General features: G+C 36.9%; 1 protein-coding gene across 1 annotated transcript in view; it reads right to left on the bottom strand.

Moving 5' to 3' along the window:
- Positions 1–27,201, bottom strand: part of LOC127409587 (kelch-like protein 29) — a 337,458-nt gene that overhangs the window by 130,728 nt on the left and 179,529 nt on the right. Inside the window, exons 4-5 of the mRNA XM_051644227.1 lie at positions 16,860–17,010; positions 12,966–13,490 (exon numbers count right to left, since the gene is read on the bottom strand). Coding sequence (XP_051500187.1) covers positions 12,966–13,490; positions 16,860–17,010 — 676 coding nt within the window. The remainder of the gene's footprint in view (positions 1–12,965; positions 13,491–16,859; positions 17,011–27,201) is intronic.

Consider the following 27,201-nt stretch of genomic DNA (forward strand, 5'->3'; position numbering starts at 1 on the left):
GGTTTGGAATGAGACGAGGAAAGCGTATAACAGGTTATTAACAAACATTAGTCAATTGCATTATCAAATATGGAATGATAACCACATTTGTTCACTGACATTTCCTTTCTTAAAATAAAGAGTCTGATCAGAGGCTAGATCAAATTTGATGCCTGTATTGTTCTGATTCTGATTGTTGATTGTTAGGTCTCAATGTGTAGAAAAGTTGTATCTATTTCTACAAATCTTTCGATTTCGCCCATCTCAAACAAGTGTGAAACAGCCTCCATAATGCACTGGATGTAGCTTTTCTCAAGAGCACATCTTTTGTTATCAATCAGAACTTATTTGAGAGCACATGGAAGTTAACTGTGTTTGACCATTTAATCCAGTAATATCTTAATCAAGTTGTCAACACAAATTATATTTTGCATATGAAACTCACAAATTATCTAGAATCGAATCAAGTGTTTTGAAAATGAACTTCAAAGGTGCAAATTCCATCAAAACACACATAAAAACACGTACTGCCTGAAATATTTGAGGCTGCTCGACATTTTCATTTAAGCCTTGACACGAAAGCTTTCAATATTAATCCTGATATTGATATCTAAGCATTACCTCTTCTAGTAAACAACAGCAAAGATACTGCAATTAAACAGATAGCTTACCCATAAATGCCATTATTTACTCACCCTCATGTTGGTACAAAACCGTATGACTTTCTTTTTCCATGGACAAAATTTGGTACCTGTTCACTTGCATTGTATAGGCCTACAGAGCGGAGATATTCTTCTAAAAATCTTTGTGTTCTGCAGAAGAAAGAAAGTCATACACATCTGTGATGGCATGAAGGTGAGTAAATGATGAGAGAATATTTATTTTTAGGTGAACTATTCCTTGAAAGCCAAATTGCATTTTGCATGCAATTAAGATGCTTTATTGAGAAAATGAGTAATTTCTTAGGTTAGGCAGAGGGTGTTGACTGTATAATTCATGCTGATAGCAAGTATGGACGTTCCTAACGTCTCACTTGCATTGCTGCTAACCCTGTGACAAAGGAGTGAAAATGTTGCTACATAGTCATGAACTAGATTTTCCTTCCATTGATAGACTGCACAAGAAATTGCTTCCTCCCATTCAACAGTCAGATGACTGGTCCCAAACATCTTCTTTTAAACAGCCTGCTTGGCATTCACAAAATGGTGTACAACAGCTTGAATTTGGTATTCAAAATGAGTGAAATTGAAATGTGATAAATGTGAATGTTTCCCATCATGACACACGCTAGCAAGATGCATCTGCATTCAAACATATTCAAGGTTTTTGGAGGGGAATCTGAATGAAAATGCAGCCACAACATCCACCCCATCTCTTTAAAGAGCACCTTCACACTCCTGAACGCTCTGAGCGTCTCTGACGGTTGTCAGAAAATGCTTCCAAATCCCATGAATAGCAATTAATGTTGTTCAGGCCGATTGCAGCAGCTCTATTCCGCTGTAGTGTCACAAAGATTCACTAGAGCAGTCAACCAAGAGGCAAATAACCGAAACTCTGAAAACTAGGACTGGGATTTGAGAACCAGTTCTTATTCAAAACTGTTTCCATTTTTTTTTTTTAGCTAGAATTTAATGATTTTCATTTTATTTGGTCCCATTAATAGTTCAGCACCATTTGGACTCTTTCTACAGCATGGCAGGAAACAAGGAAATAATCTCAGTTTTTACAAATGTTGTGTTGACAGCAATCGTCAAGCTCAAGTGATCAGTTTTAGCACTAAACAACACGTCTAAACTTAAACTTACTAAGTACATTTTCAGTGAAAATCAACTTCTCATGTGACGACATGATCACACGGGATGTCGCCATTTTGCTTCTGAGTGTTCCAGTACACTGACCCAATCATGCCAAGTTACTGACAAGCACCATCTCCCGTCAGACATTTTTGCATCAGTTCAGATGTGTTTACTTTCTCGTACGGGAAGCTCGTTGCATCAGTAGTGTTGGAGACCTGATTTCGAATATTTGCTGGTACCTATTATTCCAAAAAAAAAAAAAAAAAAAAAAAAACCCACACTGATAAATATGTAAATATATGTGTAAAACACCACATTATACTTCTATTAAAATAATATTTTTATTGGCGCCACCACGGATATGCTTACAAGGGCTTTAACTGCCCTTGTTTTGTTTTTTGTTTTTTTTTTTTGTTTTTTTTTTAGATTAGCTTTTAAGACTTTACAGGAAAAAAGCTTTTAAAGATACAACTACACACACTCATTAAAATTTCTGAAAGTTACAGCGAGATTTGCAGACAAGCTTGTAATTTGGAGACACATTGTCAGTGATATTTTAATAAACTCACACAAATGCACGTGTATATGATAGAGAGAGAAACAGTGGCACAGCCCTGCGCCAGAGACACGCTCCTAGGGTGGCCCCTTCAATCACGATGTTAATCATCTGTCTAAACTGATTAGTTCCCTAATTGAACAGTCAAAACCACCCGTGCCATTATAGGTCATTTATCTAGAACACCACGCGAACAGTGCTTGAACTGTTTCTACAACAATCCGAGCAGCCCTTACAAACTCTGCTGCCAATTTTCCATGAATATAAAGACTTTCTTGAAGCATTAGAGACACAAAATCGTGTGCTGGCTTGTTTATTTGAACTACGTTGCACTGTAGCTACATTACATAATGTATAGATTTTGATGTTTCAGAAAGTAAATTGGTACTTTAATTCACCAAAGTGGCATACAACTGATCACAAATTATAGTCAGGACAATACTGATGTAAAAAACAGTACCATCACTATTTGAAAAAAGTCATTTTTGATCAAATCTAGACAGGCCCCATTTCCAGCAGCCATCACTCCAACACCTTATCCTTGAGTAATCATGCTAAATTGCTAATTTGGTACTAGAAAATCACTTGCCATTATATCAAACACAGTTGAAAGCTATTTGGTTCATTAAATGAAGCTTAACATTGTCTTTGTGTTTGTTTTGGAGTTGCCACAGTATGCAATAGACTGGCATGTCTTAAGGTCAATATTAAGTCAAAAATGGCAAAAATGAAACAGCTTTCTCTAGAAGCTCATCAGTCAATCATTGTTTTGAGGAATGAAGGCTACACAATGCTTGAAATTGCCAAAAAAAAAAAAAAAAAAAATGAAGATTTCATACAAAGGTGTACACTACAGTCTTGAAAGACAAAGGACAGCTGGCTCTAACAAGGACAGAAAGAGATGTGGAAAGCCAGATGTACAACTAAACAAGAGGATAAGTACATCAGAGTCTCTAGTTTGAGAAATAGACACCTCACATGTCCTCAGCTGACAGCTTCATTGAATTCTACCCGCTCAACACCAGTTTCATGTACAACAGTAAAGAGAATACTCAGGAGTTGCAGGACTTATGGAAAGAACTGCAAAGAAAAATCCACTTTTGAAACAGAAAAACAAGGAGAGAAAACTCAGAAAGGTTAGAGTGGGCAAAGAAACACAGACATTGGACAACAGATAATTGGAAAAGAGTGTTATGGATCTTAACCTCATTGAGCTTTTGTGGGATCAGCTAGACTGTAAGGTAATTAATTAATTAAAATTCATTACATTTATATAGCACTTTTCTAGGCACTCAAAGTGCTTTACATAGTATGGGGGAATCTCCTCAACCACCACCAGTGTGCAGCATCCACCTGGATGATGCAATGGCAGCCATAGTGCACCAGAACACCCACCACACACTAGCTATTGGTGGAGAGGAGAGTAGAGTGATGTAGCCAGTTCAGGGATGGGGATTATTAGGAGTACATGATATATAAGGGCCAATGGGGGGAATTTGGCCAGGACACCGGGGTACACCCACACTCTTTACGAGAAGTGCTATGGGATTTTTAATGACTACAGAGAGTCAGGACCTCGGTTTAACGTCTCATCCGAAAGACGATGCTTTTTTACAGTATAGTGTCCCCATCACTACACTCGGGCATTAGGACCCACACAAACCACAGGGTAAGCACCCCCTGCTGGCCTCCCTAAAACCATTCGGTGCATGAGAAGTGCCCGACAAGACAGCCACATCTATGGCATGTGCTACAGGAAGCGTGGGGTGAAATATCACCTGAGTATCTGGACAAACTGACAGCTAGAATGCCAAGGATCTGCAAAGCTGTCACTGCTGCACGTGGAGGAATTTTTGATGAGAACTCTTTGAAGTAGTTTAAGAAGTTCTGAACATTTTTTTCAAAATGTAATAGTAAATTTTCACATTATTAATGTCCTGACTATACATTGTGATCAGTTGAATGCCACTTTGGTGAATAAAAGTAACAATTTATTTCCATAAGATAAAAATCTGTACATTATTCCAAACTTTTGGCCACCAGTGTATATGATAGAAAATTATCTTTCCTAGCAAATAGGGTAAGTTCACCCAAAAATAACATCTTTCATCATTTACTCACCCTCATGTCTTTCCAATCCTGTATGACTTTCTTTCTTCAGTGGAGCACAAAAGCAGATGTTAGGCAGAAAGTCAGCTTCAGTCACCATTCCCTTTTATTGAATCTTTTATTCATTCCATGAAAGTGAACATTCCCTTTATATTATTTATCTATGGGGATCCAAAAGGAGGAAATAATAATATAAGTTCAGATGTATTAATATATATTCAGAATATATCATTATAAATCTGAATATATACATACAGATGTATAACTATAAATGTAGTATTTACAAGTATATATTCTCATTTGAAATTATATATTCACATTTATAACTATATATTTGGATTTTTAAATACATATTCACTATATATATATATATATATATATATATATATATATATATATATATATATATATATATATATATATATATATGACACACACACAGTGCATCCGGAAAGTATTCACAGCGCTTCACTTTTTCATCCTTATTCCAAAATGGATTAAATTCATTATTTTCCTCAAAATTCTACAAACAATACCCCATAATGACAACGTGAAAGAAGTTTGTTTGAAATCTTTGATTGACCTTGAAAAAAAAAAAAAAAAAAATATTATTTTTTAATATATTATTTATAAATTTTTATTTTATAAATAATTATTAATATAATTTATTTTTAATAAATTTGCAAAGATTTCAAAAAACTTCTGTCACATTGTCATTATGGGGTATTGTTTGTAGAATTTTGAGGAAAATAATGAATTTAATCCATTTTGGAATAAGGCTGTAACATAACAAAATGTGGAAAAAGTGAAGCGCTGTGAATACTTTCCAGATGCACTATATATATATATATATATATATATATATATATATATATATAATTTACAACTATATAATTATATTTTTATCTATTTATTCAGATGTATTACTATATGATCAGGATTCACATCTATATATTCACATTTACAATTATATATTCAGATTCATAGCACTATATTAAGTAATGTAAAAATAAATATTTATTTAGATATAAAACTACATATTCAGGATTTACAGTATATATACATTTATACATATATATTCAGATGTATAAATATATATTCAGAATTTGCAAATACATAAAGATATAAATTATATATTCTGATTTAAAAATATATATTTAGGATTTACAATTACATAATTGAATTTACAATTACAATTTATATTATTATTATTTTTTAGTTCAGCTTCCCATATATATCACAAAAATCAGGGGTTTAAACTGTATTTTGGCATAACGGGTAACTTTTCAAAAAAATAAAATAAAACAGCTCAAATAATATTTAGTTTGACCACCTAAAAGTTGAAGATCAACATATTCTGAAGGTAAGGAATCTCACTGACCATTTGTTAAAAACAAAGTTGTTTTTTAAATATGTTTTTATTATTATTTTCAGGCACTATTTTGTACCATATTTGTGGAAAGTGCTGGCTACCGTGGCTTAGCTTTAAAACCAGAGGCGCTTTATTTACAAAGATGCATCCTGGGATTGGTGCACAGAATAACTGCAAATACTCCTTGAGGTGTATAAAGTATAGATTTTCCATATCTATACTTTAAGGTAGATGCGCTGAAAAACAATATCCAAAGAAAAAATATTCAGCAGCACACAGGGGAGCCTTTTGGGAGCGTTGGGTTATCGGATGAGGTGGATTTCGTGAACACAACCAAGAGAACATTACTTCATTTAAAATCGATTTCCACCTGCTGAGAATGCGGCTATTTCGAAACACAAGGTTAGATTATCCATCACGATCTTACCCTGCAGAGATACGAAACGGCATCATTCCTCAATCCCTCCACATTAACATAGCTGTGCATTCATTTATAACAGAGAAATGCATCACGCACAGTTCGTGAGCTGCATCTTCCATTTCACCATGTGCGGCTCTTCTCATAGTGGGGAATGCCAAGGCTAGAGCGCATGGCCTGGAGCCGATCCGTCTTAATGAGACAAGGAATTTTGCAAAGATTCTGTGTTTGTCTCCTAGATGGCCTAGTAGCTTGTCTCGATTCATTCCCAAGACAGAACTCACAGGGAGCACTGGAAAACGTAACTGTCATTTACAACCATACAGGATCAAAGTTGGATATACTAATGTCACTTGGATGTGGAAAATGGCATTGTTGGGAATTGAGGATGTGGTTTCCGACTGTGAATATGAATTCACAAAGTGATACAAAGACACACAGAATATATTAAGTCATGCTTTACACTTGTAGATTTGCAGATGCAGGCTGAAAAATCGCTGCTTATGAAACATATATATATATATTTATTTATTTATTTATTTATTTTTGGTTAAATTTGTGAAAATTTGTGAAAAAAACAGAATTGGGCATTTCCACAAGTTCTTTCACATTTGGTTATATTTTAATTTTATATATATATATATATATATATATATATATATATATATATATATATATATTTTTTTTTTTTTTTTTTTTTAAATCAATTAGCTACATTGGGGTGTTTTTTTTATGTTAAATTTTATGTTTAGTTAATATTCATTTCATTATATTAGTGTCAAGTGTGTTACCCTGATGGATGTTTATGGAGGTAACACTATTTTTTAATGGAGTGGCCAGAGGGGCACACCAAAAATAAAAAAATAAATCATACTTTTGTGTGTAAAAATCCCAGGAGATCAGCAGTTACAGAAATACTCAAACCAGCCCATCTGGCACCAACAATCATCCATGCAATTATCTAATCAGCCAATCGTGTGGCAGCAGTGCAGTGCATAAAATCATTCAGATACGGGTCAGGAGCTTCAGTTAATGTTCACATCAACCATCAGAATGGGGAAAAAATTGTGGTCTCAGTGATTTGGACCGTGGCATGATTGTTGGTGGCAGACGGGCTGGTTTGAGTATTTCTGTAACTGCTGATCTCCTGGGATTTTCACACACAACAGTCTCTAGAATTTACTCCGAATGGTGTCAAAAACAGAAAACATCCAGTGAGAGGCAGTTCTGTGGATGAAAATGCCTTGTTGTTGAGAGAGGTCAACAGGGAATGGCCAGACTGCTTAAACTGAAAAGTCTACGGTAACTCAGATAACCGCTCTGTACAATTGTGGTGAGAATATCATCATCTCAGAATGGGTTGGTGCTGTTTTGGCGGCACAAGGGTCATTGTCAACCAGTTTTCTGTTGCTCCATTTCTTTCCACCGATAAAAAAAAGCAATGTTTTGTATCATAATAAATTGTGATAAATTAGCTTTTTTTTTTTTTCTAAACCAAAATATGCCTATTTGTTTTTAGAACATATTTTTATCTCATCGTGCAATGCCAAGTAAAAAATACAGGGGTATTCAATTAACATTGTAAGAGGTCCACTTTCTAAATTTACTTCCCAGTAAAGTCCAAACAATCACAATTTACACTATTTCAGCAGTTAATATTTTTACAATTCAATGATTAGTCAATTAAATTCAGATTTATTTGTAGAGCACTTTTCACAAAATAAAATGTTCCAGAGCAGCTTTACAGAGAATAAAACGGTGCCTTTCCATAAACCCTGTGAGCAAACCAAAGGTTAATAGTCTGTGACAAGTAAACACTCCCAATAAGATTAACAGTAATAATCATGATGATGATGATGATGATGTAAACTCACTCTTTTCATATTTTTTTGCTTTCCATTTTAACCATATGATATTTCAGATGCTTTCATTTCTCCACATTGAGAAAAAAAAACCTAAATGTTTTTATTACACTAAATTGTGATAAAATAGCTATTTTTTATTTTATTTTATTTTTGTTCTAAACTAGGCTTATTTGTTTATGGAAGCTACACTCATCTCAAATCAGAATTTTATATTGGAGTAAAGCACTTTCTGTTCACCTGAGGAGACCAAAATGGTAAAATGTGTTGTACTGTATAAATGCTTACTGGGTGTTTTGTTATTAAAACCGAACACGTGGATCAAACCTGGTAGTGATTGCCTGTGTGATCATGTTTTTTAATTTGCCTACATCACAGCATATTCCTGACTACACAAAGCTGTCGCTAAGAAGCTAACAAAAATCTCAACACTATGCTGAATCTTACAGAGGCTGCCATGAATAAGAAGTTTTAGAAAACTACAGTCAAAATCTTGGCACCAAGGAACCAACTTCTGCACTGATGCAATGAGATATTCAGATCTGTTTTCATGCCAATCAGGTCCAACATCTTAAAAGTCTAAAAATACAGTCTACACTCATTCTTGTTTTGTTGAGAAATAGTGTTTTTTAGGCAGCTGTTCACTGAAAAACAATATACTCTGAAACATGTCTTTCCTCCTGAAGCAGCGCCACTGGCATCTTTCCCCAAAACAGCTGTCTGTCTTAAACATCACTTGACAGTTCAATCTAAAAGACTTGTTTATGCTGATCAGACATTCCGGACCTATATAAATAATCTCATGGCTCTGAAACAACCCTTGGGCAGGCCTAAATTTCCTGACTTCAGAGATGTTGCATTTCAACACATTCAGAAAGAGGCTTTTGTGTGTAACAAAATACATTAAAGCAGTGGTTCTCAACTGGTTTTGCTTCAAGTGGGGACCCAACAAAGTGTAAAAATAATGTATCATACAAAATTGAATTTCAATGGTTTCATGCTCTCGGCAGCTAATAACAGCACAAAACACATTGTTGTTGGCACGTTACAAGCAAACTTGTTTTTAATGAAGTCTGGTTTGCACGGTATTTTATTTTACCTTTCATTGTTTTGTTCATAATTGAGAGTGTCAAACAACCTGTCCATGTTTACATCACTGGGCGCTTGGCCTTTGACCTCAACAACAAAAAATATGGGAAGCGTCCTCCCTTTTAAATGTAGATATGCCTATTTATTTGCTTGTTGGTTAGTTCCATTTTGTTATTTGGATTTAGCATTCATTTTATCACTGCTGCCTGTGACCCAATCAGAACAGATCTGTGATTCATTTTGGGGTTGTAACCCACCAGTTGAGAACTACTACATTAACCTTGTGTGACCCCGTGTACACATGCGTAGACATTGTATTTTGGCTTCTCTCTACGCAACGCATAATTTACCGACTGATTTCAGTTCAGGAGACTCTGTGCTGTCAGTAAAGGGATAAACTTCAACGCACAAAGTCATGTGACAAAACAATATTGCGCCGACCACAGCGGAGTTTGTCTTTGGGAGAAACGCCAAAAAAACGACATCAGGTAAGAAACCTAATTAAGTTTTTACATTGAAACCTGTTTGAGATTATTGTCTCTAGTTTCATCCGATATGCTATTTCTAAAATTTAAACGATTTATCGTGAAACGCCATGCTGCAAAACACAAATACATTAATGTGTAATTTTCTAAGAAATCCTATATTCACTATATTCATCACATTGAGAATCAATGGGTTCATCCAAAAGCAGAAAAATGTTGCTTTCAGAAGGTTTTTATGTATTAGAATGAAAATAAGGTGCATTTTGAACTGTTCTGATACCAGTGCAGACAGACAGCATGCTGGAGGTTAATTCATTCCCTAAATAGGGAGCAAGGGAGCATCCTATAGCTCTCTATGCAGCTAAGTGCATTCACTCCAAAAATCCAACCAAAAGTTCAGTTTCAGGCTGCAGATGATGTTTGGACCACTCAACATGTTTGGCAGACATGAGACAATGGTAAAAAGTACATAGATTCAGAATTTATTATGTATAATTTTGTTTTAAAATGGTTGACAGTGATTGGATGATGCTGGCCATTACTTTGGATCAGAATTAATTCTGCTAATTTCTGATGTAATGTCCCAAAAACAAGAATAACCAACAGTCCTGGCAACATAATAAACAATTTGATAAAAAAATAAAAAAGTCCCACTGTCCACAATACTGTATGTGGACATCAATTTTTAGGAAAACTATTTACCCTAGAACAAAATGTTTTTTTAGGTGCTACAAGTTACAAATCAAAAAGGGAAATGAAAATTGCACACAGCTGTCATGCTTGGGTCTCAGAATTTGTCTAAAAGAATTTGACAAACTGAAAAAAAAATAAAGAAAGAAAAAGAAAAAAACCCTTTCCTGAAAAATGATTTTTATTTCTTTATTTTTCAATCACCAAAAAATACACATAAGTGAAACAGATATTCAGACAAATTAATGTTAAGATCAGAAAGGCTGTAATTCATCTGAGTGCCTTTTTGATTAAATGGGTGATTGAACTAAGTTTGAACTATAAAAAAATCAGCACTCATGTAAAAGAGGCGCATTAAAGTGCATATTGTTATATTAAAGAGTTCTTTTCTGCTGGATTTTTTTTAATATGGATTTTTAAAAACATGGATTAAACCGATGTATTATGATGATAAAACGTAGCATCACTCGCAGTGTGATAGATTTGTAGACTGCACTGCCTGCCCTTTAATACCACTGAGTACTTTTTGCACATAAGTCGTCTTGGTTCCAGAAGTATATTTTCCATTCATTTTTTCCATGGGGATTTCATAAAATCCTGCATAAAAGCACAGAGGTGAATCAACTATTGACTAATATAGTTTCTATACTTATAATCAACAACTATATTTCAGTTGTATTGCAAAATATTCAGATATGCAAATATATGAGTAGTTTGAAGCTCTACAAAACATTGGATGGAACAGTTTGTCCGATGAATACTTAGCAAGCATTCCCAAACCTTACGGTTGAATAGAAACCACACTCAGCAGTGTTTGATAAGAGAACACAAGTCTGCATGTCCAAAATAGGCCGGGGGCACAAACAAGCCCTCAAAATCTATCCTACCGCAGAGTGAGGACAGGTACGGTAAACTCTACCTTCACCTTGATAAGCTCACTGCTGCAAACCTTTTCCACTGCACTTAAACACAATGCATGTGTATTAAGACAGATTGCACGCATTGTCTGGTGTGTGCTGACCCATGAAGATCTGTGCTTCTTTAAGGACTTCTATCAGCAGGAAACAGAGCTGAAATCACCAGGGCAACACAAGTCAACCAGAGCTTGAGATGAAGGGCTCTTACGTGTTAATCTGGTCAACAAAATGAAACATGTGACTGGAAGGTTTCTGAATAAATCAGCTATCCAAGAAAACTAGACACTGTTTTAGCTAGTTAACTAACAGAATGACAACTAATTGAGCTGTGGGGGAACAAGGGGAGACAGACAACCCTACTTAAAAAAAAAAAAACAGATCAGCTAAGACCCACATTTTAGGATGTTTTATAAGGGAAAAAAGAAAGCATTCTTTGCAAAGTGCAAAAATAAAATAAAATAAAATTAAAATAATAAATACATTAAAATACAATAAAATATATCCCTATTACTTTTCTACAGTTGCTACAAAAACAAACAAACTAACAAAAAAAACCTAGATGACCATACGTTAGATTACAGTATAAACCCTGCTGAAATATTAAAAAAAACAAGTCAAACCAGTCTAAAATGGCTTGCTGGCCTTAGCTGGTTTAATCCTGGCTAACATGGTTTTGAGCTGGTCTAGCAGGTCTCCCAAAAAAAGTTATTTATTTATTTATTAAGGCAGGGGAAAAAATAAAAGTATTAGTTGCAAAACGTAAATAGTAAAATTTTTAACTTGTGCTATAAAAAATATCTGGCCTTATCCAGCAACCAAGCTATAAAAGCTGGTCTAGTCTGATGGTTTAGAGTGGTTTTGTTAAGCTGGTCATGCTGGGACATCAGCTAAACCATCTTAAAGCAGCAAACAGCAAACTATTTTAGGCTGGATTAAGCAGGCAAGTACATTGTCTTCACACCTGTTAGGATAAATCTGATATGTAATTATGTTACTTAATCTTCATAAAAATAAATAGAAAGTTAGCTTGGAACCAATATTAAGTCTCCTTTTAAAAAGATATAAACCAATTGGATTGTAGTATTATATAAGTTTATAGCACATTAGTCTGCCAAACCTGCCCCAGTGCTGTCACTTTAACTGTGTTTTGAGCATTTGAATTTTAAAAATGCATTGAAAGTCTAATCTAAATGGCTCTTTTGCATGTTAAGATACAATTGCAAGTATCATTGATGTGGAAAGTAAATAGCACTCATTTTAAAGAGCTCATAAAATACATCAAATGAGCTAAGAAAGCCAATCTAAACCTAGATTAAAAGCTTCATTAAATGTGAAAATTGCTGAGGGAATAAGCAACATCTGTTTCTGGACTGAGAGAGTGTCGTCCAAGGTTATCTTGTACAAACAACAATTTACAGCCTTGAAACCAGTCAAGATTTCACAGCAGGAGACTCTTAGGAAGCGGCATAAAAGTTTTCACGGAAGAGCCCTGTTTAAGTGACAGTCGTTTTAAGATCGGAATCCATGACCTTGATGATGCTTTTCTTACCGCAGGCCATTACTCATGAGGTATATTTTATCAACAAGTCTGTGGTCAACTTCCTTCCCAACATCAAAAGCCATTCCCTGGAAAAGACCTTTCAAGACATCTTTGGACACGGTCATTAGTTTCAAAACCACAAGGTAACTTACCTTTCGGGTGACTCGGGTCTGTGAACTCGTACTTCCCCATTCCGACAGTACGGAGCATCTGAAGTCCGTTTTGACTTTCCTGATTGGCCAAGGCAGGCGTAGGCTGAGTCGTTGCTTGCCCGTTCGTTAGCGGCAACGAGGCACAAGGCAAAGCTGGAGGCTGTATCAGCGGGTGAGTCATGTGACCGTTTCTGACCACACTCTGATGGGTGGGGTGGACTGCCTGGCCGGCCGTCGTTAGGGGCGACGGAGTGATTGATGGCTGACTGGTGGCATAGGGCGACTGGTTCTGCATGTTGAGGACTAAGCTGCCTGGTGGTTGGGAAGAAATGGGGGGAAGTTGGAAGTGGGCGGTCATGAGTGGATGGTGTGGGGGGATGGGGGTCTGGATGGCCGGGGTCACGCCAATGATGGGGGACTGGACGGACACGCCTTGGCTGTAGATGGGTGGCTGGGGCATCCCGTACGTGTGAGCCAATAGGCTGGACTGAGTGGCCGCCACCACTGGAGGCACCCATGGGGGCCCTGTGAAACAAGAAGGAAAAAACCAAGTCATGTACAATTGTAGACCCTAAACATAGGGGTTTAAAAAAACTACAAATAATCTACTTGGTACTTGTTCTTAAACAACAAACACAGATTTGCTGTTCTTTATTAAACAAAGTGCAATGAGAATTTCAAAAGCTTCCTTCTTGGGATGCCATGGGTCACGGGATTGAAAACAGATTGATGCTGCTTACAGGAAGGTTTAACCACAATGCAACAGTGCAGATTTAGTCCCATGCCCTTCCTTTTCTAGAGGAGCTGCAAAAATAGCTGCTTAACACTGATGGTCCATAACAGAAACTACAGCAGGTGGGGAAAAGATTAAAAAACATTAATCATAGGGGGCCTGGGTAGCTCAGTGGTAAAGACGCTGGCTACCACCCCTGAAGTTCGCTAGTTCGAATCCCAGGGCGTGCTGAGTGACTCCAGCCAGGTCTCCTAAGCAACCAAATTGGCCCGGTTACTAGGGAGGGTAGTCACACGGGGTAACCTCCTCGTGATCGCTATAATGTGGTTCGTTCTCAGTGGGGCGCGTGGTGAGTTGAGCGTGGACGCCGCGGTGGGTGGCGTGAAGCCTCCACACGCGGTATGTCTCCGTGGCAACACGCTCAACAAGCCACATGATAAGATGCGCGGGTTGACGATCTCAGACGCGGAGGCAACTGGGATTCGTCCTCCGCCACCCGGACTGAGGTGAATCACTACGCGACTATGAGAAAAAAAAAAAAAAAAAAACACATTGGGAATTGGCCATTCCAGGAAAAAAACAAAAATAAATAAAAATAAACAAATTAATCATGACATTGGCCTTCACTAGGCTGAAGAGACAGGAACACACAAGTGGGAATTGACTTACTGCAGCCTGAATAAGGTACGTGTATAATTCAGAAGAATATAAAGGACAGCTACACTCAATTTCTACCACTATGAAAGGAAAAGTCTGATATTACCAACCATATTAGACACAAGAATGCTATTACTTAAGTAATTCCCAGAGAATTAAAGTATGCTGCAATCAAGTCTTTTTTTTATTAGATTTGAAACTAAATAAATAAAAAAAATAAAACTCAATTATAGCCAAAAGCTTGAGTGAGAATTGAAAAGCTAATGAAATTAACAGTATGGATCTGAGTCTTGTTTGCTAATATAATTACAATGTGTGTGGATAAAATATCAGTTGTTTCATTGGAGTGCTTTTGTCCTTTCAGAAAAATCAGAATATTTTTTTATTTTTTTTTGTCTGGGCAGTTAAATCAAGCACAATTCAAATTTAGTCCGTTTGGGGGGTGGGGGGGGGGATCGTTGTGGATATGCATGTTGTTGAGGTGTTGGATGAGAGAAGAAGATTAGATGTGTCTGTGCTTTCAAGCAAAGCCAAGTGTGGTAGTACTTGTAATATTTTGATTGTTACTGAATTATACTCTACAGCTATTTGGTTCTTGTCAGAGCCATGCTAACCAGTGGGCTTTTACACTGGAAAAAATGCGGAGCGGCATGTGAAGCTTATCACACCAGTATGTGTGTATGTGCGTTAAGTCTCTGAACACCGACAGAACACATTTTATAAAAAGCCAAAATTCACCACTTGTTTTTCTGAATAATAACATGTGAAGTTATAAAAATGTGATAGCATGTAGACAGTAGACCCCCCCCCCCCCACAAAAAAAAAGAAAAAAAAAGAAAGAAAGAAAAGCATAGTTTCTAGAAGTTATCTTATTTTGAAACCATTCTTGCCAATGTTTGTGAATAAAACAAAATATAAATTTCACGTACATTACCGTTCAAAAGTTTAGGGTCACTTACTCATTCTTTATTTTTTATTTTTTTCACATTTTAGAATAATAGTAAAGTCATCAAAACTATGGAATAACATAAATGGATCTATGGGAATTATGTTGTGACTAAACAAAATCCAAAATAAATTAAAACTGTGTTATATTTTATCATCTTCAAAGTAGTCACCCTTTGCCTAGAATTTGCAGACATGTACTCTTGACATTTTCTCATCCAATTTCTTGAGGTATCACCCTGGGATGCTTTTTAAACAGTATTGAAGGAGTTCCCATCTATGTTGGGCACTTATTGGCTGCTTTTCTTTATTATTTGGTCCAAGTCATCCATTTCAAAAACTTCTTTTTTTTTATTACATTTTAGTTTTATAATGAAATAAATTAATATGGTGGCACAATTATATTTTTGTCTACAAAATTAATTTCAAACATTTAAGCATACACCTTCAGATTTTTAAGATCATGAGAAACTTTTCTGGCAAGTGACCCCAAACTTTTGAATGGTAGTGTATGTATCATACTTATTATTTTAAAATTACATTTAAAATATTTTTTTGGGTCAGAGTACTCGACTACAAAATTATTCGAAAATACCCATCCCTAGTGATTAAATGATGAAAGAATTTTCGTTTTTGGGTGAACTGTCCCTTTAAGTGTGTAGCTGGTCCCAAAAATTATCAGGAGCCAGATATCAGCAGTACAGTTGCTCTGAATATGTCATACTACTGTCAGTGCTGTCAAACGAGGGGATGTTGTGTGACACCTTACTTTGAGTTTCGGGTAAGGTGCCGGAAGCAGGATCCTGTAGTGCGCAACACAATGCTAACACTGCCCCCCTCTGTGAGCCCTTCGGTTCTTTCTATCATGGCACAGCGAGGGGCCCCTGTGGAGGCCCCAGGGGTCTTTAGAGAGGCCAACAGAAAACTGCTCTCCTGAACATTAATGTCCAATTTCACATGTATAATCACTCAATAGGCTTAAGGCTAGAAAGAAGGCTAGAGAGGTCAACAATCTATCTTTATTAATAATATTCTTACCCTAGCTTGTAGTTGATGAGAAAAAACACAGTTTAATGTGAAACACTTTGGCTGACCCATCTTTCTTTGATGTTCTTGAGTATTTCCCCCATGCTATATCATAAACAATTTCAAAGCATTGCATAAAAACTCACATCAAGAGAACATGAGCCCATGTAAGATTGTTTCAACAAAGAAACATTATAACTAGATGCACATCCATATGATAATTTTACAAAACTGAAAGTTCCAGTCCTGAATGCTGATTAGTTAAAACAGCATTCCAGGTGTGCTACATTAAGGCAACATCTATAATAATATTTTTTAATTTAGAAAACACATTGATTTAGCTATATTTATGCTTCTTATGCACACTAGAATGGCATCTTTCTCGACAGAAAATGGAGTGTTTAGAAAACAAAACTTTATCTATTTGCAAGTGACTTGCAAATGAGGAATGTTAGGAATGTTTCCTATCTGTTTTATGCATCTAAAGAACAAGGAAAAGTGGAAAGAAATGCATTATAGAGGTGTAGACATACCTGTGGTCGTATCATTGTCTCTGTGTTGCTTGGCGGGAGGCTCGTCTGTCTCCCACGGGGTGGACTGGTTGATAGGGGTCTGACCCCATCTCACCCCAGGGGCCAACAGGAGGCTCGGTGTCCGTGTCTCGCCAGGAGAAAGACCTGCCGTCTGCGGAAAGAAAACATAAGAGCTGAAGATGAGCCAGTATCACATAAAACAGCTTTGATCACCACAGTATGACAGTAAACCCAGGTAAACCGTTTAGTGTTGTCAATTAATCAGATTCAAAATGTAAGCACTTAAATACTGGAATCAAAGATTAACCAGCAACCTTCTTTTATAAGGCTCCATTTTTGTTGCAGCCCTACTACTGGACAATTCTACACTTCTACATTTACAAAAGGTGCAGCTTCTTTTTAAAAGTTGTTTTTCTGTATTTAAACTGATACAATGTCTCAAAAACTCACTGCTCATGGCACAAGAAGCTGTAAGGGGGCGTTCACACCGGACACGTTTTGTTTTTTCATTTGTCTGTGCCGTTTTGGAATTGTTTTGACGAGTGTAGAGTTTTTCCGCAGTGTCTCGCAAAGAAGCGGCAAGTTAAAAGAACATTAAAAAAATGTTAGAGAAACCTGCATTCTGTTTCATTTTTTGCGTCGCGTCAAGAATGTATTCTGTGTGAACGGCCCCTTAGACTGTTTGATTGTTTGGTCTAAACCAGAGTTCAATTCTGTCCCCTGTTGCTCTCTTTTCACCAGTGGCGATTTCACAGGGCCAGCAAAGCCTTCTCTGCTTGAGTAACATGCCTAATAAATAAATATTTTTTCATCCTTTCTCAATGACCTTTTTGCCTATGTATTTGCAATCGATTTCCACTCCTAATTCATCTAAAAATGAATATCAAAAAACAAAAAGTTGAGTCTGAGCTCCACCCTTCAGGCCTTCAGAATTTCCACAGAATCCCTCAACAGTGCAGTGAATAGGCATCTAAAGTCAGACTGTCAGATTCATCAGCCAGTCAGAATGATTTATTTGTTACTGGTGGGTGTGGTCTTTAGGATATGTCCCAGTCCAGGCATTCTAGCTGACCTTGAGTGATGCAATCACGCTTTAAGTGATGTACGTATTTTGAAAGCGAAGAGCGCGAGATCTTGCTGACGAGTTGGCTGTCATCACCATTGAGAAAGAGATCCTTATGGATTTAAAAACCTGAGATGTTCTGCATGATCGTGTGATTGATTAATTAAACAGGAAATGAGGGCTGATTTTCACTTCAAGCAAATTGGTAAGTGCTTTTTGCATTGTTATAGCAACATCAGAAGTTTTCTAAGTGTAAATTAGGCTGCTTGAGCATTCAGTGTCGAATCAAGTTTTGAAAAGTAACCATGTACCCTGATGAAACAAAATTTATTGCAAGCAAAATTTAAATCGCAAATATTATTAGAGAGCTTATTCTTGGTATTAGACCTCCTTGGTTCTGGCTTTCGTGCGTGGACGTGTTTTTAAAATGTCAGTTGGTATTATTAGTTGACTGCCACGTAATGTATGATAGGGATACGGTGTCTTATTCATTGTGAAACTGTGTTTTCTTAATGACATGCATCGCACTGAAGGCCTAGACTTAAAATGCACGGGCCGCGGCTGCTTTTCACACTGTATTATTTGGCTCCAAACTGCAGTATGTGAACTAGCGGATGTTTACCACTATAGCAAGGTAACTACGCAGGAGGAAAAAACAAGAAATTCACTTTTTTATTTATAGTTGTCTTTTTTGGTTTTACTACCAAATATGCAGACAACAGTACTTGCGTCTGTCCGCAACTGCCACATATGTATCGCAAGGGCTGTGATGAATGCAAAATAAATAAATCAATGGCAAATTATGCGTTATCAGTAGCAGTTAGTCAAGATTACTTTCGCACCAACTGCAAACCATATTGGAGTTTACCTGAACCCTTCACCAAATACAAGCCTTTAAAAAACTTTCACACCAAACTATGATGTCAAATCCAACCAAAACTCTAATGTGTATCCACCCTTAAATACCACACAATGACAAAACAACAAAGAAAGTGAAACAGAGAGAAGCGGGAAAAGCAATAAATAAATGGAAAAAAATTGCATTTTTGAATAAATGAACAAACAACTTTACAAATCTTTTTATGAAATAAAATGTATGAAATTTATGAATACATTTGAAAAGTATTTAGTAAACCTGCAGTCAAGTTAGCATCCAGATTGAGAGAGCAAACCCTGAATTACACATAGGCCTATTGTTTTATCTTTTCACAAATTCAATTGATATTTTTACCATTCTCATAGCCTCATTATGTTTTGTTCATGTTTTAAAAAAAGCATATTTTACACTAACATTCACAAAACTTTGGATAACTGTAATTAAAATATGTAAATTAGAGCTTTGCGTGTTCATGTTGGAGTTTATATAACATTTGGATGGTGAGATTTTCTCTGTATTTTCTGCATCGTTGAAAATATGAGTCTCTAATTACACATTGTGAGGCAGCCTGACTCTAATAATCAGTATTTCTCAATTTCTTAGAAGTACTCATGTCAGACTAGGATTGGTATTTAATTATTCAGCATAAGGGCTAGAAAACCAGAAGTGCCTTTACTATAATTGCTCCATTTGAAGTGCATCATAAAATAAGGTTTAAACCCAAACGAAATGTAAAAAATATTAAATGGATTAGTCAAATAGTGTTATCTTCGACAAGTCATCTACACAGTACTGTGCAAAAGTCTTAGGCACATACTGTAAGATGTTTCACAAAAACATTTGTCTTAAGATGGTTATTTATTTCTTTAGCTTTAGTGTGTCAATAGGAAATATTCATTTTAGATTCCCAAACTATCCTTTTGCAAATAGAAAAGATTAGAATAGAAGAACAGGGAGCCCTGCAACAGATGGCATTTCCCCCACAGAGCCCCCCAATGAACACTGAGTCATTCTGGGATTACGTGAAGAGACAGATGCAATTGAGACAGCCTAAATAGATAGAAGAACTGTGGCGAATTCTCCAAGAAGCTTGAAACATCTTATCTGCCAACAACCAAGAAGAACTGTATTGTGCAATTTTTACAATGTTAAAACACTTTCTCGTATCACAGCTTAATATGCAGATCATTGTAGTCTGAAAAAAGTTTCAAAACATTCCTCTGTTTGTTTAAGAATCCCAACCAGCCCAAAATGGCAACATTGGCTCAACCAATGGCATGTGTTTGAGGCGGGACTATCTGTTTATGTGACCAACAGCAGACAAGGGTAGTATGACACTTCTCAAAACAGTTCTCAGAAGATTTGCATTTCCTGAAAAAATAAAAATTAATACAAATAAATACCTGTGCTTGCAAGGCAGCAAAACAATAAAAGTTTTAGGCAGTTTCACATTCACAGTGGACAGAGAAACTGCTTCTTGCTGGAAACTTGTTGAATCTTGATTACTTAAGATATTGTGTAAGGCTGAGATTAAAAGTTAAGCAGTTTGGGCTGAATTTATTGCTGACATTTGTAAAGAAGAAAAAGAACAAAAAGAAGAGGAACATTAATACAGAATAAAAAAAAATAAAAAAAGGTAAAGACATCCAGACACAAGTTAAGATTAATAGTCTAGGAAGTTTGATGATTTGCTACGCTTGCTTTTCTTTGCTTAACTTTTATCGAGTTGAGATTCGATGTCAAATAGGCAGGCGGAATGACAGAGCAGCAGCATGATCCAAGCAGAGTTCCAGAGAGACAAGTTAACCCTGCATCTCAACTTCACCCTGCTCCACACCTCCGAGTTAATGGAAAACACCTCGCCATCAACCCCTCGCTCTGGCCTGCGAGTTTTCCTCCATTCCATTATCCTCCCTGACCCGCGCTTTACTTCATCAATTTACCCATCATGCATCTCTGTCACAACAGCGCAGAGCCAATTTGTTGTGGGTTATGCTACCCACCGACATCATCAGAAAATGAAACATCTCATCATGACAGGTGCATTGAGATGCAACAGATTGACCACCAGATGCTAAGTGGCAAGCTGTGTGTCTGTAAACCATGAGAATTTGTGCAATACATTTAAGCACAGCTATATATGTGTTTGACAAAGGTCAGATTGAGTTTGTTCAATACATTTCAATAACTGTACTGGGAACAAACAGGCTACAGAAGTTAAACATTAAAGTTTATGTTTCAAGGAAACATTTTGGATTACACTGTTTCCAACACCAGACGCAACACGGAAAAGTGGTCAAAGCTCAAAATTCTGCTCTTCATAACCAGTGTTGAGGAAGCTACTTTATAATTGTAGCTTCATAAACTACAAGCTACTCATAATTTTAAGTAGAACTACAGTCAAGCTACTTTTTAAAAAAAAGTAGCTAGCTACACTAAGCTACTAACAAAAAGTAACAACTTTGAAGCTATTTAAAGAAGAAAATATGTTTAGATATATAACAATAAGATGTGACTATTTAATTCTGCAATCACAAGTTCTATATATAATTTAATATACACATTTAATTAGGATGGCATTCCCTTACAAAAATTAAGCATCGTTTTACTACACTAACCATAGTTTAACCATGGTATTTATAGTGAAACCATAGTAATCACAATATGAAACATGGTTACTACAGTCATGGTTACCTCTATAGTCACTGTAGTAAATCCATGTTTACTATATGGATACAATAGTATTTCTGAAGTAAAACTATGGTTACTTGCATCAAAACCATGGTTTCCACCAAAAAGAAACATGGTTATTACATTCATGGTTACTACAATATTATTATAGTAAAATTAAGGTTAACTTTTGTAATGGTTAAACAAATAGGGTGACAACATTAAAATTGAATATAAATGTATACTTAATATACAGTACACTAATAAACTAGAAAACACCCTATTTTATATAACTGAATTGAAATATAGTGATAAACAGCAGCAAATACCTTAATATTTTGCCTTTAAAGGGATATTCCGGGTTCAGTATGAGTTAAGCTCAATCGACAGAATTTGTGTCATAATGTTGATTACCACAAAAATGTATTTTGACTTGCCCCTTCTTTCCTTTTAAAAAAGCAAAAATCTGGGTTCCAGTGAGGCATTTACAATGGAAGGGAATGGATCCAATCTGTAAACGGTAAAATACTCACCTTTTCAAAACTATAGACACAAGACTTTAGTGTGATAAAATTGCTTACTAACCTTTTCTGTGTAAAGTTATAGCCAATTTTACAAATTCATTGCCATAACGATGTCATATCAACAAACCCTAAATGACTGTAAAAATTACGATTTAAACAACTTTACAGCTCAAATAATACGTGAGATTTAACAGAAGAATTAATGTAAGTGCTTTTATAAAATTATACGCTTCACATTTCTGCCTTTAAACCCTCCAAAAATTGGACCCATTCACTTTCACTAAGTACCTCTGTAACCTCAATTTTTGCTTTTTTATTTTTTTTTTTAAGAAAAGACGGGACAAGTTGAAATATGAAATATAATTTACTTAACTTGTGTTGAACCCAGAATATTTATTTTATGATGTTTAAGATAAAACATTAAACACCATTAAACAACAGAAAGCTGGTCTGAGATGCGTTTTTAACAGTCCAAGTCAACCAGTCACGGCGTCTAAAAAACAGTGCATTCTTGTGCTAGATGCTGGGGGGGAAAAAGTAGTATACTGGTAAAATACATCCGTCTAGCACATGGTAACATAGAAAAACAGACGCAAAAACCCAGCTGGTGTAAAAGTCCCCTAATGTGTCAAATATGTATTTGTCTTGGCATTGTTTTGCAATACACAGTCTTTTTACTTCAAAATATTTCATTCAGAGCACAAGCTTACAACTTTTTTCTTTTGTTGTGGTGCTGCAGATTCGGCACTGAACAGTAATGCAATAAACACTGGCATAGCAGTGATTTCTTTAGCCTACAAATCTGAACTTGATCAGTGGTGGCAACTTGTAGACATGTACTAACACCAAGTAATAACCCAAACAAAATCTACTTTCCTCTGAAACTCTCTCTCAAAAAAAAAAAAAAAATAAATAAATAAATCCCTGCGGTGTGATCTAGGGAGATAAAAACAAACCCATTACTTTCTCCATCCCTCTAGACTTTCATTGGCCACCAACCTCAATGTTGTCCTGGTTCACAAAACCTGACAAACTTGTAAGATCTAAAAGGCTTGAGACACAGGGTCGTGCATTTCTTTATAGGCCGGGATTGATTGATGTCTAATACTGACTTATAGTAACCTTGTTTCAATGCAACAAGCTGTTCGACATGTATAAAGCTTGATAATTCCTTGCTATCTCTCGCTTTCCATTTTTGCACTGTTCGTCTCTCGAGTGTTTTGTAATCCTCGTAAATATGCATCATTTATGACGTGGTATTTTCTGCTGTAATAACCCTATGCATTTCTTGGGACCAGCTGTCACATAATGCTAAATCTTCCTTAGACCCCCCGACCCCGCCTTTTATAATACAATATAGGATCTAAAATTTGTCCGTAGTCTCAGTGAGCAATGCATAAAATACACATGGCACACTTTTACCGCATCTGCTGACACAGGTGAGGATGGGTGATGACAGACACTGTAAAACATGGTAGGACTTGAGCTTAGCCAAGCATTCACTATTTTCTCGCTGTTTTAATTCATCTCTGGTTATACCAGGCCCTGCGTCCCTGGCGGGCCATTATCACTGTGTGGCAGATGGCTTCCCTGACTCACCACAAAACAGCCTGGAATACTGGGTGTGCGTGTGTTCTGTGCGAACCAAGCAGCCAAAAATAAATGAATAAATGAATACATGCTTTCGTGCTCTTCAGCGCAAAGATTTAAGATTTAATGCTTATAGTCAGTTTTGGCCTGGGATTTTTCTGTAGCATGCATTTTTGTTGTGTAGGGAGAATAAGGACTTACAAGCATGCGTATGTACAGATGCAAGACTAACAGTAATGGGCAGGCCTCAACAACAAAAATGGTGTACATGTGTTTTTATGCCTTGCAAACTTAAGCTTTTGGTTTTCTGTGATGTCATGAACACTGTTGTTGTGAAATATGTTAATTCAACTTGTCACCAAGGTAGCGCTATAAAGCTGGCTGACATAAATTGTGAGAGAGACATGTGTTCGTTTTGGAAACCAAAAATATCGGTCCAAAATTATAAACCATTCAGTAATGTTTTATATCATCTCCTAAATGTAATTTTTAATGCATGTGTTGGTACTCCAGATTGTATGTCACTTATAATGGGTCAATCAATCCTCAACCATTTAAAAAATATAAACACTCAGAGTTTCCCCATACATAGCTATACAAATGAGAAACTTGGATGTGCTCAGACTGGTCAGAAACGGAACTGGATTGGTCAGAAATATTTCCAAAGGACATTATCTGAGAGTGCAGCAGCCAATCATGGAGCTGAGGTAAATATCACCATGGTTACCCACTTCCCTTACAGCACGGCTGTGAACTACCTCTCTTTAAATCAGGCGAGTATGCATTCAGTATAGCGTAACATACCATCCAGTCTCAACATATGCTGAAACACAGATGCATTTGTAGCAGAAACTGATCATCATTTATCAAACAAAACCAGAAAATACACCAGATAATTATTTGCGAAGCTATTATCCGACAACACGGCATTGGCAAATCAAAGCCATATGTGTCCGTTTACTGGTAATGTACATAATTTGTCTTAATGGAAGGCATTCGCAATTGTGAGCCGATCGTGTTTTTACATCATGACAAAGAGCTTTGTTTTGTGCTTGAAGGAAGAATAAACTTGATTCAGGAGAGATTTTGGCCCCCTCGATGATTCCTTGCATCCTGCAAGGCTCTCGTATAACCGAGATGCATGCTCTCCATGCATGTCAGGTGACATGAAGAATACGACTGTTGAACGCTGTGAACAACAGGGTCTTTTTTCAAACAGAGGAAGCCAGTGGTGAGAGGGGCCGCAGAGATCCAGCACCAACAGATCTATCTCCTCCACTCCACCATCCCGTCCGCTTCGCCAAAGTGCACCACACATCAAAGGCGGGGGGGGGGGGTGAGAGACAATGGTCCTCTGTCCAACAGAGGGCTTCAGGGTTTCTTTATGCTCCTATTGTTCTCCTGCCTTGGACAACCTAAGGCCTCTTGATTAAATGAAAGCCAAGTAGAATAGCAATGTCGAGCACTTAAAGAATTTAGTCTGTGTGTCTGTGTTTTTTTTTGCTAGGCAAGCTACTGTGTTTTAAAGGGCAACATGGTCGACCAGGCGTGAGCAGATCCAGAACACGCAAAAATGAAGTATACCTGGGCCGTTAGGGTTATAGCAACACCTATAGTAATCTGAGAGCCAAGTTAGAAGAGGCCATCAAAATGTTATTAATAACGAAACACTTAGTGTTAATCTCGTCAGTGAAATCACTGCCGAAAATGTTTGTTGACAAAGTGTTTTTTTGTTTTCATTACTGATAGTGGCAAAAAAAAAAAAAAAAAAAATCAGCATCATGAATACAATTATTATTATTTATTTTTTTTTTATAAAAACATACTTTTGATGAAAATGTGACGAGCAATAAACAACACTGCAAGATATTGCCAATGCACTAACAATGCTTCTAGAAGAAGAAAAATCTTGTTGAATATTTTGGATTCAAATGATTTGGGCTACATCCACATTAATCTGGATATATTTGAAAACTGCATATTTATTTTTTAAATGCTCTCCATCTACGCTGATGTTTTCAAGTAATTTCCAAAAGTTTCTCATCCACACTGAAACATATGAAAATGCTTAAATCCATGTACGCTCTGAAACACAATTGTCCTCGTGTTCTGTCGTCGGACAGCAATTCCGAGTGAACTTCCCGACGCCTTGAAGGAAAGCAAAGTAAAAGTTGTACAAAGTAACATTTACCTTTAACAATGCTATGAAAGTGATCATCAGGTACAACAACACTCCTAGAGAGAGAGAGAAAAACTTGCTTGCCAGCTCCTGGACGTGCTGTCGTCCGGTCCTCAACCGTTCCTCCGCCCTCTGGTGGATATCAGCTCGCTTCTCCCCCCGCAGATGGGAGCGAGTCCTCTGGCCCATGGCGGACAGAACCGCTCCTCCCCTTCTTTGGCAGACGGCAGTGGTTCCTCCGGCTCTCGGCGGCTGGCAGCGACCCCTCCGTCCCCAGGCAGACAGTCGTGGCTGCTCCCCGGTGGATGGCAACGGCGAGGACTCCGTGACAGCACATTCCTCCTCCCTCCCGGGTTTCGGCACCAATGTAACAAGGTAAGATATGGGCAAGGAGGCAGCGGGCACCGGCTAAACAGTCAATGTAAAATTTTATGATAAAACTCAACATAAAACAATCATAAACAAACGCAGACACACATGCAATGTAGCCACATGCATCTCTCACTCTCTCAAACTGGTGCCTCTGGCTCATCTTTATCCCCTCCCGGCTGATTAGCCTGATCAAGAACCGGCCGTGTGTCCTCATGGCCCGGCCCTCCTCCTCATCACACTTGGGTTGTGAATAAGCCATTGCTGAACAACGCCGTATCCACAGCGAAAAATGTATAATTCGTTTCTAAAACATAAAAAATTAATAACACGGAAAATTTAGCCTCTGAAGTATCTCAAACCTCACTATACTTATTAAATGCTATTATTGCAGGAACTTATTTTAAGTTTTCATAAGGTCTTGTATACATGTTAAAAATTTCAATAAAACATGTTTGGTTTTTGTTTCAACTTTTACAGTTTAATACTTAAAATACTGACTAAATTTAAAGGACTGTCACGTATTCCCTGTTTTTGTGCTCAGACTTTTATTTTGAAATTCTTGTTTAGTTCCCTGTTCCTGTTTCCTGTTAGTTTTGTAGTCCTTTGTAGTTTCCTAAGGGTTCCTCGTTCCCTTGTTTGCCCTTGTGTATTTTTCCCATGGTTTCTTTGTCAGTCTTCACGTGTTTTCATGTTCTGTGCCTGGTTCCCTGTGTTTTGTCTCCTTTTATTCTGAGTTACCTTGTTTATCTTTTGTTTCATTAAAAGCTGCTTTTAGATCCTCATTCCTCATCTGCCTCGTCACAGAAAGACTGACCAAAAATGTATCTAACGGCTGTCAGAATTATGCTTCTGAAGCAAGGGGACCATCCGGTTGAGGATCATGTCTGTGAGTTTTTAGAGCTAGCAAATTCAGTGCACTATCCAGACCACTCTCTGGTGGTTTTCTTCCAGACCGGTCTGAATAGTGCACTGAAGGAACTGATGCCTCCAGCTGATCCTCACTGGACACTCTGCGAATATGTGGGGAAGGCTCTGGAACTTTGCGGATCCATTTACACAGTGGATTA

Source organism: Myxocyprinus asiaticus, chromosome 19 (genome assembly GCF_019703515.2).
Source record: "Myxocyprinus asiaticus isolate MX2 ecotype Aquarium Trade chromosome 19, UBuf_Myxa_2, whole genome shotgun sequence".
Taxonomy (NCBI): domain Eukaryota; kingdom Metazoa; phylum Chordata; class Actinopteri; order Cypriniformes; family Catostomidae; genus Myxocyprinus; species Myxocyprinus asiaticus.